The sequence below is a fragment of the Telmatherina bonti genome, assembly GCF_933228915.1.
Source record: "Telmatherina bonti genome assembly, chromosome: 3".
In the NCBI taxonomy this organism is placed as follows: domain Eukaryota; kingdom Metazoa; phylum Chordata; class Actinopteri; order Atheriniformes; family Telmatherinidae; genus Telmatherina; species Telmatherina bonti.
Window position 1 is genome coordinate 44,953,367 of NC_136621.1, and position 16,319 is coordinate 44,969,685.

Here is a 16,319-nt window from a genome sequence, read left to right on the forward strand (position 1 = left end):
GGCTGTTCTCCAGGCTGCATCGCTGTTCTACCGGTTGTTTTACCGGCTGTTCTCCAGGCTGCATCGCTGTTCTACCGGTTGTTTTACCGGCTGTTCTCCAGACTGCATCGCTGTTCTACCGGTTGTTTTACCGGCTGTTCTCCAGGCTGCATCGCTGTTCTACCGGTTGTTTTACCGGCTGTTCTCCAGGCTGCATCGCTGTTCTACCGGTTGTTTTACCGGCTGTTCTCCAGGCTGCGTCGCTGTTCTACCGGCTGTTTTACCGGCTGTTCTCCAGGCTGCGTCGCTGTTCTACCGGTTGTTTTACCGGCTGTTCTCCAGGCTGCATCGCTGTTCTACCGGTTGTTTTACCGGCTGTTCTCCAGGCTGCATCGCTGTTCTACCGGTTGTTTTACCGGCTGTTCTCCAGGCTGCGTCGCTGTTCTACCGGCTGTTTTACCGGCTGTTCTCCAGGCTGCGTCGCTGTTCTACCGGTTGTTTTACCGGCTGTTCTCCAGGCTGCATCGCTGTTGTACCGGCTGTTTTACCGGCTGTTCTCCAGGCTGCATCGCTGTTCTACCGGTTGTTTTACCGGCTGTTCTCCAGGCTGCATCGCTGTTCTACCGGTTGTTTTACCGGCTGTTCTCCAGGCTGCATCGCTGTTGTACCGGCTGTTTTACCGGCTGTTCTCCAGGCTGCATCGCTGTTCTACCGGTTGTTTTACCGGCTGTTCTCCAGGCTGCATCGCTGTTCTACCGGTTGTTTTACCGGCTGTTCTCCAGGCTGCATCGCTGTTCTACCGGTTGTTTTACCGGCTGTTCTCCAGGCTGCATCGCTGTTGTACCGGCTGTTTTACCGGCTGTTCTCCATGCTGCATCGCTGTTCTACCGGTTGTTTTACCGGCTGTTCTCCAGGCTGCATCGCTGTTCTACCGGTTATTTTACCGGCTGTTCTCCAGGCTGCATCGCTGTTGTACCGGCTGTTTTACCGGCTGTTCTCCATGCTGCATCGCTGTTGTACCGGCTGTTTTACCGGCTGTTCTCCAGGCTGCATCGCTGTTCTACCGGTTGTTTTACCGGCTGTTCTCCAGGCTGCATCGCTGTTCTACCGGTTATTTTACCGGCTGTTCTCCAGGCTGCATCGCTGTTGTACCGGCTGTTTTACCGGCTGTTCTCCATGCTGCATCGCTGTTGTACCGGCTGTTTTACCGGCTGTTCTCCAGGCTGCATCGCTGTTCTACCGGTTGTTTTACCGGCTGTTCTCCAGGCTGCATCGCTGTTCTACCGGTTGTTTTACCGGCTGTTCTCCAGGCTGCATCGCTGTTCTACGGGTCGTTTTACCGGCTGTTCTCCAGGCTGCATCGCTGTTCTACCGGTTGTTTTACCGGCTGTTCTCCAGGCTGCATCGCTGTTGTACCGGCTGTTTTACCGGCTGTTCTCCATGCTGCATCGCTGTTCTACCGGCTGTTTTACCGGCTGTTCTCCAGGCTGCATCGCTGTTCTACCGGTTATTTTACCGGCTGTTCTCCAGGCTGCATCGCTGTTCTACCGGCTGTTTTACCGGCTGTTCTCCAGGCTGCATCGCTGTTGTACCGGCTGTTTTACCGGCTGTTCTCCAGGCTGCATCGCTGTTCTACCGGTTGTTTTACCGGCTGTTCTCCAGGCTGCGTCGCTGTTCTACCGGTTGTTTTACCGACTGTTCTCCAGGCTGCGTCGCTGTTCTACCGGTTGTTTTACCGGCTGTTCTCCAGGCTGCGTCGCTGTTCTACCGGTTGTTTTACCGACTGTTCTCCAGGCTGCATCGCTGTTCTACCGGTTGTTTTACCGGCTGTTCTCCAGGCTGCGTCGCTGTTCTACCGGCTGTTTTACCGACTGTTCTCCAGGCTGCATCGCTGTTCTACCGGTTGTTTTACCGGCTGTTCTCCAGGCTGCGTCGCTGTTCTACCGGCTGTTTTACCGGCTGTTCTCCAGGCTGCATCGCTGTTCTACCGGTTGTTTTACCGGCTGTTCTCCAGGCTGCATCGCTGTTCTACCGGTTGTTTTACCGGCTGTTCTCCAGGCTGCGTCGCTGTTCTACCGGCTGTTTCACCGGCTGTTTCACCGGCTGTTCTCCAGGCTGCATCGCTGTTCTACCGGTTGTTTTACCGGCTGTTCTCCAGGCTGCGTCGCTGTTCTACCGGTTGTTTTACCGGCTGTTCTCCAGGCTGCGTCGCTGTTCTACCGGTTGTTTTACCGGCTGTTCTCCAGGCTGCATCGCTGTTCTACCGGCTGTTTTACCGGCTGTTCTCCAGGCTGCATCGCTGTTCTACCGGTTGTTTTACCGGCTGTTCTCCAGGCTGCGTCGCTGTTCTACCGGTTGTTTTACCGGCTGTTCTCCAGGCTGCATCGCTGTTCTACCGGCTGTTTTACCGGCTGTTCTCCAGGCTGCATCGCTGTTTTACCGGCTGTTTTACCGGCTGTTCTCCAGGCTGCATCGCTGTTCTACCGGCTGTTTTACCGGCTGTTCTCCAGGCTGCGTCGCTGTTCTACCGGTTGTTTTACCGGCTGTTCTCCAGGCTGCATCGCTGTTCTACCGGCTGTTTTACCGGCTGTTCTCCAGGCTGCATCGCTGTTGTACCGGTTGTTTTACCGGCTGTTCTCCAGGCTGCATCGCTGTTCTACCGGTTGTTTTACCGGCTGTTCTCCAGGCTGCATCGCTGTTCTACCGGTTGTTTTACCGGCTGTTCTCCAGGCTGCATCGCTGTTCTACCGGCTGTTTTACCGGCTGTTCTCCAGGCTGCATCGCTGTTTTACCGGCTGTTTTACCGGCTGTTCTCCAGGCTGCATCGCTGTTCTACCGGCTGTTTTACCGGCTGTTTTACCGGCTGTTCTCCAGGCTGCGTCGCTGTTCTACCGGTTGTTTTACCGGCTGTTCTCCAGGCTGCATCGCTGTTCTACCGGCTGTTTTACCGGCTGTTCTCCAGGCTGCATCGCTGTTGTACCGGTTGTTTTACCGGCTGTTCTCCAGGCTGCATCGCTGTTCTACCGGTTGTTTTACCGGCTGTTCTCCAGGCTGCATCGCTGTTCTACCGGTTGTTTTACCGGCTGTTCTCCAGGCTGCATCGCTGTTCTACCGGTTGTTTTACCGGCTGTTCTCCAGGCTGCGTCGCTGTTCTACCGGTTGTTTTACCGGCTGTTCTCCAGGCTGCATCGCTGTTCTACCGGCTGTTTTACCGGCTGTTCTCCAGGCTGCATCGCTGTTGTACCGGCTGTTTTACCGGCTGTTCTCCAGGCTGCATCGCTGTTCTACCGGCTGTTGTACCGGCTGTTCTCCATGCTGCATCGCTGTTCTACCGGCTGTTTTACCGGCTGTTCTCCAGGCTGCATCGCTGTTCTACCGGTTGTTTTACCGGCTGTTCTCCAGGCTGCATCGCTGTTCTACCGGTTGTTTTACCGGCTGTTCTCCAGGCTGCGTCGCTGTTCTACCGGTTGTTTTACCGGCTGTTCTCCAGGCTGCGTCGCTGTTCTACCGGTTGTTTTACCGGCTGTTCTCCAGGCTGCATCGCTGTTCTACCGGTTGTTTTACCGACTGTTCTCCAGGCTGCATCGCTGTTCTACCGGTTGTTTTACCGGCTGTTCTCCAGGCTGCATCGCTGTTCTACCGGTTGTTTTACCGGCTGTTCTCCAGGCTGCGTCGCTGTTCTACCGGTTGTTTTACCGGCTGTTCTCCAGGCTGCATCGCTGTTCTACCGGCTGTTTTACCGGCTGTTCTCCAGGCTGCGTCGCTGTTCTACCGGCTGTTTTACCGGCTGTTCTCCATGCTGCGTCGCTGTTCTACCGGCTGTTTTACCAGCTGTCCTCCAGGCTGCGTCGCTGTTTTACCGGCTGTTTTACCGGCTGTTCTCCAGGCTGCGTCGCTGTTGTACCGGTTGTTTTACCGGCTGTTCTCCAGGCTGCGTCGCTGTTGTACCGGTTGTTTTACCGGCTGTTCTCCAGGCTGCGTCGCTGTTCTACCGGTTGTTTTACCGGCTGTTCTCCAGGCTGCATCGCTGTTCTACGGGTTGTTTTACCGGCTGTTCTCCAGGCTGCATCGCTGTTTTACCGGCTGTTTTACCGGCTGTTCTCCAGGCTGCGTCGCTGTTCTACCGGTATTTTTACCGGCTGTTCTCCAGGCTGCATCGCTGTTCTACCGGTTGTTTTACCGGCTGTTCTCCATGCTGCATCGCTGTTCCACCGGTTGTTTTACCGGCTGTTCTCCAGGCTGCATCGCTGTTCTACCGGTTGTTTTACCGGCTGTTCTCCAGGCTGCATCGCTGTTCTACCGGCTGTTTTACCGGCTGTTCTCCAGGCTGCATCGCTGTTCTACCGGTTGTTTTACCGGCTGTTCTCCATGCTGCATCGCTGTTCTACCGGTTGTTTTACCGGCTGTTCTCCAGGCTGCATCGCTGTTCTACCGGTTCTATGGGTTCTGCCAGAACCTCGACCATCCTCTTCTGAAAAGAAAAGCTCACCTTTCTCCACACAAGGGGTTCTGAGAATGGGCCTTCGCGCTGGATGATGTAGGTTCAGATCCAACATTCCCCCGAATATGTCTGCAACGTTTCACTCCTTCCTTTCAAGAAATTATTCCTCTCTCTGCATTTTTTATCACTTCAAAAGTTATGTCTTTGAGTTGCTTTTATACTTTATCAGATTGGAAAAAATGCTGCATATCTGCTGGTTTCACTTCAGCTTGTCTGCATTATACATCAGTCATTACACATAACAGCAAGGTTTCTAGTTCATTATGTGTCAGTCGTGTGTGTGTGTGTGTGTGCGTGTGTGCGTGCGTGCGTGCGTGCGCATGTTTCCTCCAGGTGCTGAACCAGGTACATCCCAACCTGAAGTCCCAGCAGGAGGCCCTGCAGTACATCGAAGAGCTGATCCTGAATCTACTGAGCATGCTCTGTCAAGCTCAGCCACGTACGGTGCAGGACGTGGAGGTGAACACACACACACACACACACACACACACGTGTTTCGGTTTCCATGGCGGGTACAGTGTCACATGACCTGTGTGAACACAGGTGGTCCTGATGATGGCATCACTGATTTTTCTGCTTCCTTTTTCCAGCTGATGGAGGCTGCAGTCAGATAATGAGGTGCTGTTTGGAAAAGCCAGCAGTATTCTGTTGGTTTTTCACTCTCACCCCTTCATGTACCCCGCCCCTTCATGTACCCCGCCCCTTCATGTACCCGCCCCTTCATGTACCCCACCCCTTCATGTACCCGCCCCTTCATGTACCCCCGCCCCTTCATGTACCCCACCCCTTCATGTACCCCACCCCTTCATGTACCCACCCCTTCATGTACCCACCCCTTCATGTACCCCACCCCTTCATGTACCCCACCCTTTCATGTACCCACCCCTTCATGTACCCCACCCCTTCATGTACCCCACCCCTTCATGTACCCACCCCTTCATGTACCCCACCCCTTCATGTACCCCACCCTTTCATGTACCCACCCCTTCATGTACCCCACCCCTTCATGTACCCCACCCCTTCATGTACCCACCCCTTCATGTACCCCCGCCCCTTCATGTACCCCACCCCTTCATGTACCCCACCCCTTCATGTACCCCACCCCTTCATGTACCCACCCCTTCATGTACCCACCCCTTCATGTACCCACCCCTTCATGTACCCCACCCCTTCATGTACCCCGCCCCTTCATGTACCCCGCCCCTTCATGTACCCCGCCCCTTCATGTACCCCACCCCTTCATGTACCCCACCCCTTCATGTACCCACCCCTTCATGTACCCACCCCTTCATGTACCCACCCCTTCATGTACCCCGCCCCTTCATGTACCCCGCCCCTTCATGTACCCCGCCCCTTCATGTACCCCGCCCCTTCATGTACCCACCCCTTCATGTACCCACCCCTTCATGTACCCCAACCCCTTCATGTACCCACCCCTTCATGTACCCACCCCTTCATGTACCCCACCCCTTCATGTACCCACCCCTTCATGTACCCACCCCTTCATGTACCCACCCCTTCATGTACCCACCCCTTCATGTACCCCGCCCCTTCATGTACCCCGCCCCTTCATGTACCCCGCCCCTTCATGTACCCCCGCCCCTTCATGTACCCCGCCCCTTCATGTACCCCACCCCTTCATGTACCCCGCCCCTTCATGTACCCCGCCCCTTCATGTACCCCACCCCTTCATGTACCCCGCCCCTTCATGTACCCCACCCCTTCATGTACCCCACCCCTTCATGTACCCCACCCCTTCATGTACCCCACCCCTTCATGTACCCCACCCCTTCATGTACCCCACCCCTTCATGTACCCCGCCCCTTCATGTACCCCACCCCTTCATGTACCCCACCCCTTCATGTACCCCACCCCTTCATGTACCCCGCCCCTTCATGTACCCCGCCCCTTCATGTACCCCGCCCCTTCATGTACCCCGCCCCTTCATGTACCCCACCCCTTCATGTACCCACCCCTTCATGTACCCACCCCTTCATGTACCCCGCCCCTTCATGTACCCCGCCCCTTCATGTACCCCGCCCCTTCATGTACCCCGCCCCTTCATGTACCCACCCCTTCATGTACCCACCCCTTCATGTACCCCACCCCTTCATGTACCCCGCCCCTTCATGTACCCCGCCCCTTCATGTACCCCGCCCCTTCATGTACCCCACCCCTTCATGTACCCCACCCCTTCATGTACCCACCCCTTCATGTACCCACCCCTTCATGTACCCACCCCTTCATGTACCCCGCCCCTTCATGTACCCCGCCCCTTCATGTACCCACCCCTTCATGTACCCCGCCCCTTCATGTACCCGCCCCTTCATGTACCCGTCCCTTCATGTACCCGTCCCTTCATGTACCCCACCCCTTCATGTACCCACCCCTTCATGTACCCACCCCTTCATGTACCCCACCCCTTCATGTACCCCACCCCTTCATGTACCCCACCCCTTCATGTACCCACCCCTTCATGTACCCACCCCTTCATGTACCCCACCCCTTCATGTACCCACCCCTTCATGTACCCACCCCTTCATGTACCCACCCCTTCATGTACCCCACCCCTTCATGTACCCACCCCTTCATGTACCCCGCCTCTTCATGTACCCCACCCCTTCATGTACCCCACCCCTTCATGTACCCACCCCTTCATGTACCCCGCCTCTTCATGTACCCCGCCTCTTCATGTACCCCACCCCTTCATGTACCCCACCCCTTCATGTACCCACCCCTTCATGTACCCCGCCCTTTTAATACACTGCTCAAAAGTAAAGGGAACACTAAAGTAACATGTTGTAGATCTAAATAAATGAAATATTTTAATTAAATACTTTTTTTTTTTTTTTGCAACTTGGCGTTGGTGGATGGAGTGAGACATGATGTCCCAGATGTCCTCAGAAGTGACCAAAACATCAGCCAGAAAGCATCGGAACTGAGAAGTGGTCTGTGGTCACCACCTGCAGAACCACTCCTTTATTGGGTGTGTCTTGCCAGTTGTCTATAATTTCCACCTGTTGTCTATTAGATTTGCACAACAGCATGTGGAACTGATTGTCAATCAGTGTTGCTTCCAAAGTGGACAGTTCCATTTCACAGAAGTCTGGTTGACTTGGAGTTACATCGTGTTGTTTAAGTGTTCCCTTTATTTATTTTTTTTTAACCCTTCCCTTAATGTGTCCAGCCTCTAGTATATCCACCTTTTCATATGCTCCGCCCCTAAAGATGCCACGCCCGTTTAATATGATTACATGTTCAGATGCCCGCCCCTTTAATATAACTGCCCCTTGACATGCACCGCCTTTTCAACATGCCCCGCCCCCAATACCTTACTCCCCTCCACCTAGGGCCTCTGTGTTTGCTGTTTGGTGACTGTCGAGTTCATCCCGCTGTAGGAAACAACCAATTACAATCAAGATCAGCTGACCGGTTTAACATGGTTATTTAGTATTACCAGTTCTACCAGTTACATGGGTTCCACCATTATCTATATATGTATAATAGTTAGGAATAGATATTTAGACAGAACCTGACCGCATATGCAGTCATGAACTGGTTTGGATTGAACATTTATGCCAGTTGAAAGACAAATGTGGACCTGATTTATTTAGACCAGTTTGGACCAGATATATTTAGACCAGTTTGGAACAGATATAGTTAGACCAGTTTGGAACAGATATAGTTAGACCAGTTTGGAACAGATATAGTTAGACCAGTATGGACCTGATTTATTTAGACCACTTTGGAACCGATATATTTAGACCAGTTTGGACCAGATATATTTAGACCAGTTTGGAACAGATATATTTAGACCAGTATGGACCTGATTTATTTAGACCACTTTGGACCTGATTTTAGACCAGTTTGGACCACATATATTTAGACCAGTTTGGACCTGATTTATTTAGACCACTTTGGACCTGATTTATTTAGACCAGTTCGGACCTGATTTTAGACCAGTTTAGGCCAGATTTATTTAGAACAGTTTGGACCAGATATGTTTAGACCAATTTGGACCAGCTATATTTAGACCAGTTTAGACTGGAAATATTTAGACCACTTTGGACCAGATATATTTAGACCACTTTGGAACCGATATATTTAGACCAGTTTGGACCAGATATATTTAGGACACTTTGGACCAGATATATTTAGACCAGTTTGGCACAGACATGTTTAGACCAGTTTGGACCTGATTAATTCAGACCAGTTTGGACCTGATTTATTCAGACCACTTTGGACCTGATTTATTTAGACCAGTTTGGACCTGATTTATTTAGACCAGTTTGGACCAGATATATTTAGACCAGTTTGGACCAGATATATTTAGACCAGTTTGGACCAGATATATTTAGGACACTTTGGACCAGATATATTTAGACCAGTTTGGCACTGGACATGTTTAGACCAGTTTGGACCTGATTAATTCAGACCAGTTTGGACCTGATTTATTTAGACCAGTTTGGAACAGATATAGTTAGACCAGTATGGACCTGATTTATTTAGACCAGTTCGGACCTGATTTTAGACCAGTTCAGGCCAGATTTATTTAGAACAGTTTGGACCAGATATGTTTAGACCAATTTGGACCAGCTATATTTAGACCAGTTTAGACTGGATATATTTAGACCACTTTGGACCTGATTTATTTAGACAGTTTGGACCAGATATATTTAGACCAGTTTGGACCTGATTTATTTAGACCACTTTGGACCTGATTTATTTAGACCAGTTCGGACGTGATTTTAGACCAGTTTTGGCCAGATTTATTTAGAACGGTTTGGACCAGATATATTTAGACCAGTTTAGACTGGATATATTTAGACCACTTTGGACCTGATTTATTTAGACCACTTTGGAACCGATATTTTTAGACCAGTTTGGACTGGATATATTTAGACCACTTTGGACCTGATTTATTTAGACCAGTTTGGACCAGATATATTTAGACTAGTTTGGACCTGATTTCTTTAGACCAGTTCGGAGGTGATTTTAGACCAGTTTTGGCCAGATTTATTTAGAACAGTTTGGACCAGATATATTTAGACCAGTTTAGACTGGATATATTTAGACCACTTTGGACCTGATTTATTTAGACCACTTTGGAACCGATATTTTTAGACCAGTTTGGACTGGATTTATTTAGACCACTTTGGAACCGATTTATTTAGACCAGTTTCGACCTGATTTATTTAGACCAGTTTGGACCTGATTTATTTAGACCAGTTTGGAACATATATTTAGACCAGTTTGGACCTGTTTGGAACAGATATGTGGACTAGTTTGGATTGGATGTTAAGACCAGTTGTGACTGGGAATCTTTCCCAGTTGGACCCAGTTTTTTCTGTGTCCTTCAGGAACGGGTCCAAAAGAGTTTTCCTCATCCGATTGATAAGTGGGCGATCTCCGATGCTCAGGGCGCCATTGAAAAGAGGAAGAGGAGGAACCCGCTGGCTTTGCCAGTGGACAAGATCCACCCCCTGCTGAAGGTAGTCAGCTGTTGATCTTCATCCTTCCTCCTCATCATCAGGACTTTGACTCTGTTTTCCTATCATGCTTTGTGTTCAGGAGGTTCTAGGCTACAAGATTGACCACCAGGTGTCGGTGTACATGGTCGCCGTGTTGGAGTACATTGCTGCCGACATCCTGAAACTGGCGGGAAACTACGTCAGGAACATCCGACACTATGACATCACCAAGCAGGACATCACTGTAGCCATGTGTGCTGACAAGGTGGGAAGCGATACTCAGCAAGACCATTCGCAAGTTCTGCCAATGGTCACATGACTTGCATGTCAACACGGTTTGTGGATGGCAAGAAATAAACAATGCATTGTGGGAATAGCTTTGTTGCCACAATTTGCTGTTGATAAGTAAAGTTAGCTACACTAAGCTACACATGCTATCTGGCTAACTGGCCGTAGATAACAGTAACTAGCCGAAGCTGGTCGTAGATAACAGTAACTAGCTGTAGATGGCCGTAGATAACGGTAACTAGCTTTAGCTGGCCGTAGATAACAGTAACTAGCCGAAGCTGGTCATAGATAACAGTAACTAGCTGTAGATGGCCGTAGATAACGGTAACTAGCTTTAGCTGGCCGTAGATAACAGTAACTAGCCGAAGCTGGTCGTAGATAACAGTAACTAGCCGAAGCTGGTCGTAGATAACAGTAACTAGCTGTAGATGGCCGTAGATAACGGTAACTAGCTGTAGCTGGTCGTAGATAACGGTAACTAGCTGTAGCTGGTCGTAGATAACAGTAACTAGCTGTAGCTGGTCGTAGATAACAGTAACTAGCTGTAGCTGGCCGTGGATAACAGTAACTAGCTGTAACTGGCCGTAGATAACAGTAACTAGCTGTAGTTGGGCGTAGATAACAGTAACTAGCTGTAACTGATCGTAGATAACAGTAACTTGCTGTAACTGGCCGTAGATAACAGTAACTAGCTTTAGCTGGCCGTAGATAACAGTAACTAGCTATAGCTGGCCGTAGATAACAGTAACTAGCTATAGCTGGCCGTAGATAACAGTAACTAGCTGTAGATGGCCGTAGATAACGGTAACTAGCTTTAGCTGGCCGTAGATAACAGTAACTAGCCGAAGCTGGTCATAGATAACAGTAACTAGCTGTAGATGGCCGTAGATAACGGTAACTAGCTTTAGCTGGCCGTAGATAACAGTAACTAGCCGAAGCTGGTCATAGATAACAGTAACTAGCTGTAGATGGCCGTAGATAACAGTAACTAGCTGTAGCTGGCCGTAGATAACAGTAACTAGCTGTAACTGGCCGTAGATAACAGTAACTAGCTGTAGTTTGGCGTAGATAACAGTAACTAGCTGTAACTGGTCGTAGATAACAGTAACTTGCTGTAACTGGCCGTAGATAACAGTAACTAGCTGTAGCTGGCCGTAGATAACAGTAACTAGCTTTAGCTGGCCGTAGATAACAGTAACTAGCTGTAGCTGGCCGTAGATAACAGTAACTAGCTGTAGATGGCCGTAGATAACGGTAACTAGCTTTAGCTGGCCGTAGATAACAGTAACTAGCTTTAGCTGGCCGTAGATAACGGTAACTAGCTTTAGCTGGCCGTAGATAACAGTAACTAGCTTTAGCTGGCCGTAGATAACAGTAACTAGCTGTAGCTGGCCGTAGATAACGGTAACTAGCTGTAGTTGGGCGTAGATAACAGTAACTAGCTGTAACTGGCCGTAGATAACAGTAACTAGCTTTAGCTGGCCGTAGATAACAGTAACTAGCTGTAGCTGGCCGTAGATAACAGTAACTAGCTTTAGCTGGCCGTAGATAACAGTAACTAGCTGTAGCTGGCCGTAGATAACGGTAACTAGCTGTAACTGGCCGTAGATAACAGTAACTAGCTGTAGCTGGCCGTAGATAACAGTAACTAGCTGTAACTGGCCGTAGATAACAGTAACTAGCTGTAGCTGGTCGTAGATAACAGTAACTAGCTGTAGCTGGCCGTAGATAACAGTAACTAGCTTTAGCTGGCCGTAGATAACAGTAACTAGCTGTAGCTGGTCGTAGATAACAGTAACTAGCTGTAGCTGGTCGTAGATAACAGTAACTAGCTGTAGCTGGCCGTAGATAACAGTAACTAGCTGTAGCTGGCCGTAGATAACAGTAACTAGCTTTAGCTGGTCGTAGATAACAGTAGCTAGCTTTAGCTGTTTGTAGATAACAGTAACTAGCTTTAGCTGGCCGTAGATAACAGTAGCTAGCTTTAGCTGTTTGTAGATAACGGTAACTAGCTGTAACTGGCCGTAGATAACAGTAACTAGCTTTAGCTGTTTGTAGATAACGGTAACTAGCTGTAACTGGCTGTAGATAACGGTAACTAGCTGTAGCTGGTCGTAGATAACGGTAACTAGCTTTAGCTGGTCATAGATAATGTTAACTAGCTATATATATATCATATATTTTCACTTGTGGTGCCAGCGAGGTCTCTTTCCCGACACGTGATATATATGATTTTATTGTTAGACCACCAAAACACACACAAAGGATGAGAGAAATAAAACACTGAAACACCCTCCTGTTTCTCTGTTTACCTGTGCGCTGTGGGTGTTTACCTGTGCGCTGTGGGTGTTTACCTGTGCGCTGTGGGTGTTTACCTGTGCGCTGTGGGTGTTTACCTGTGCGCTGTGGGTGTGTACCTGTGCGCTGTGGGTGTTTACCTGTGCGCTGTGGGTGTTTACCTGTGCGCTGTGGGTGTGTACCTGTGCGCTGTGGGTGTGTACCTGTGCGCTGTGGGTGTGTACCTGTGCGCTGTGGGTGTGTACCTGTGCGCTGTGGGTGTGTACCTGTGCGCTGGGTGTGTACCTGTGCGCTGTGGGTGTTTACCTGTGCGCTGTGGGTGTTTACCTGTGCGCTGTGGGTGTTTACCTGTGCGCTGTGGGTGTGTACCTGTGCGCTGTGGGTGTGTACCTGTGCGCTGTGGGTGTTTACCTGTGCGCTGTGGGTGTTTACCTGTGCGCTGTGGGTGTGTACCTGTGCGCTGTGGGTGTGTACCTGTGCGCTGTGGGTGTGTACCTGTGCGCTGTGGGTGTGTACCTGTGCGCTGTGGGTGTGTACCTGTGCGCTGTGGGTGTTTACCTGTGCGCTGTGGGTGTTTACCTGTGCGCTGTGGGTGTGTACCTGTGCGCTGTGGGTGTGTACCTGTGCGCTGTGGGTGTTTACCTGTGCGCTGTGGGTGTTTACCTGTGCGCTGTGGGTGTGTACCTGTGCGCTGTGGGTGTTTACCTGTGCGCTGTGGGTGTTTACCTGTGCAGGTGCTGATGGATATGTTCCATCAGGAGGAGGATGACATCAGCAGCTTCCCTCTCATGGACGAGGAGCCGTCGGCCAATGAGGAGCAGAGTTACTACGAGCTGGTGAGGAGCTTCATGGCCGATGGCCGGCTGTACCTGAGGCAGCTCTACCTGCTCATCAAGGTGTTCAGGGAGCCCTTCACCTCCAACGACATGCTCTTCTCCCAGCACGTAGGTATAATCAGGCTGCCTGTGTGTGATCAGGCGATTGATCCCCTGATGGTGTGATTGACGGGTGTCCTGCAGGACGTGGACAGTGTCTTCAGCCGGATCTTGGACATCCACGAGGTGACGGTGAAGCTGCTGGGTCTGATCGAGGACACGGTGGAGATGACGGATGAAGGAAGTCCTCATCCTCTGGTGGGGAGCTGCTTTGAGGACCTGGCTGAGGTTTGTACATCTGTTGGTGGATTGATTGATTATTGGTTATTGGGTTTTATGTGAGGTGTGTTCTGATTGGCAGGAGTTGGCCTTTGACCCCTACGAGACGTATGCCCAGGACATCCTGCGTTCTGGCTTCCACGAGAACTTCCTGGTTCAGGTATCCAAACCAGGAGCGTCTTTCCACCTTCAGGTAGGTCCCGCCCACCGCCGTCCAGCATCAGACCTGATTGGTTGTTAGATATTTACAATGCTGTCCTGACCGTAGTTAACAAACTGCCGCTGATCTTTGTTGAGTAAACGTTGGGTAAAAGCACGGCAATGAACTGGACTTGTCTCTGTCTGCAGTCCATCTGTGAAGGTTTTGAAGAAGCTGTGAAGTATGTCCTGCCCAAACTGCTGCTGTCCCCCGTTTACCACTGCCTGCACCTGTTTGACATCCTCAAGGTGAGACATACACCTGTCCTGTAGCTACACACCTGTCCTACACCTGAACACCTGACACCTTTTCTGTCCCGTACCCATCTCATCATCAGACACATGATTGATCAGACAAATATGTTTCTGTCATTTCAAGGTGATTCTTTCCACCACCAGGTGGCAAACACCAGGTCGTGAGCAAAACCACAAAACTGCTCCGTCCACAAACGACCACAGGTTGGCAGTAATGAGTAAAACTCACCCCTCCTCCTTCCAGCTCCAATGAGGGCAGGAATCGCTTGTGATCTGCAGCTCAGAGCCGCTCTGCAATAAATGGGCTTATACTCCCCCTACTGGTGGAAAGATGTACTTTTTTTTTACTGGTCAGAAAACATTCAAGAAGGGTCTTTGTCATTAATTAAACTTGTAATTTAATAACACATCAAATATGGACAGACTGGAACCTACATGTTTAAAAAAACTATCTAATTATGATTGTAGTTATTTTTTTAGTTAATTTATTATGAAAATCTTACATACTCCACCTTTAAAGAGTGTACTGGCTCGTTTCGTGGCGTCTGAACACCAACCGTACTGTCTACGGGTCTGCTTGCTTTAAAGTGATGCAGATTATTGTCTCAGAGAAGCCAACAGGATGTTTTCGGACAACTTTTGTTGGATTAAGGACCCAAATATCAGCGGCTGAGCGGGACACCACAACTTCCTGGCATGAAGCGCAAGGTTTCCAAATACTTGGCAGAACTTCACAATAAAAGCGTCTGATCAGTGTTGAAAAACTCTTGTCCACAAAAATAGGAAAAAAAAGAGGAATTTTTTTAAAAATGCAAAACCCAGCTGCACTGAATAAATGATATGATAAACTTCTTCTGTTGGAGCGTCGTCGCATTGCGAGGTTCGGTCCGCTTCAGTTAAGTTCAGGTTGTACACAAACCAAACCAAACTTTTCCAAAACACCCCCTCTAACTGCACCGAGATCTCCGGACTGTTCGGGGGGAAATACCCCCTCATTGATCTGTTTTTTCAAGACCAAAACCCTGCTTTTCTGGACCAGAACGACCAGAACCGTGTTGGACTGCTCCTGGTTTGGGACTTTTCAGTCAGGTGGTTTAAGCCTCTTTGTCCTGGCTGAGTTAAATCTCTGAAATTCCTCCAGTCATGTTCTGCAGATTATTTCACAGCTCAGGGGGTTGGGTCGGGGTTCAGTTTTATTCTGATCCAGTTTTCATCTTGGACTCTTAAAACAACACTGACAGTCAGAGCTGCTGTTCTCAGGTCCTGGTTCAGGTCTTGGACAGGGGTGTCCAGTTCTGCTCCTGCAATCTGGTTCAGGAAACATCCAGGACAGATTCTGGACTTTCCTGGTCTAGAATAACATAGATACCTGCACAGCACCTACAGATGTTCTTTTATGTTTCCGTAGCAACTGGAGGAGAAGAGTGAGGATGAGGAGGACAAAGATTGTCTAAAGCAGGCCATCACAGCTCTACTGAACCTGCAGAGCAGCATGGAGAGGATCTGCTCCAGGAGCCTTGCCAAGAGGAGGCTCAGGTACGTAGCACACCTGTAAACACCGTCATGTCAACACCTGGATATAAACATCCATCCATCTTCATGCTGCTTACCCGGGGTCGGGTCGCGGGAGCAGCAGCCTAAGCAGGGAAGCCCAGACTTCCCTCTCCCCACCCACATTTACCAACTCTGCGGGGGGGATCCCGAGGCGTTCCCAGGCCAGCCGAGAGATATAATCCCTCCAGCGTGTCCTGGGTCTTCCCCGGGGTCTCCTCCCAGAGGGACGTGCCTGGAACACCTCACCAGGGAGGTCCAGGAGGCATCCTGACCAGATGCCCGAGCCACCTCAACTGGTTCCTCTCGATGCGGAGGAGCAGCGGCTCTACTCTGATCTCCTCCTGGATGACCGAGCTCCTCACCCTATCTCTAAGGGAGAGCCCGGCCACCCTGCGGAGGAAACCCATTTCAGCCGCCTGTATACGAGATCTCCTTCTTTCGGTCACGACCCACAGCTCATGACCATAGGTGAGGGTAGGAACGTAGATCGACTGGTAAATCGAGAGCTTCACCTTCTGGCTCAGCTCCTTCTTCACCACGACAGACCGGCACAGAGTCTGCATTACTGCAGACGCCGCACCGATCCGTCTGTCCATCTCGCGCTCCATCCTTCCCTCGCTC

The 16,319-nt window shown here is 50.2% G+C and overlaps 1 protein-coding gene across 3 annotated transcripts in view; it reads left to right on the plus strand.

Annotated features, from left to right (window-relative positions):
• The window catches only part of LOC306774602 (son of sevenless homolog 1-like), a 174,101-nt gene that overhangs the window by 14,965 nt on the left and 142,817 nt on the right, over positions 1-16,319 (plus strand). For 2 of the 3 annotated variants that reach the window (XM_079264709.1, XM_079264710.1), the window contains exons 2-9: positions 4,814-4,939; positions 9,841-9,972; positions 10,052-10,216; positions 13,272-13,481; positions 13,557-13,700; positions 13,774-13,884; positions 14,040-14,138; positions 15,553-15,680. In XM_079264709.1, coding sequence (XP_079120835.1) covers positions 4,814-4,939; positions 9,841-9,972; positions 10,052-10,216; positions 13,272-13,481; positions 13,557-13,700; positions 13,774-13,884; positions 14,040-14,138; positions 15,553-15,680 — 1,115 coding nt within the window. Of the gene's footprint in view, positions 1-4,283; positions 4,517-4,813; positions 4,940-9,840; positions 9,973-10,051; positions 10,217-13,271; positions 13,482-13,556; positions 13,701-13,773; positions 13,885-14,039; positions 14,139-15,552; positions 15,681-16,319 lie in introns of those variants that run through there. The other variant, XM_079264711.1, reaches the window with a different exon arrangement.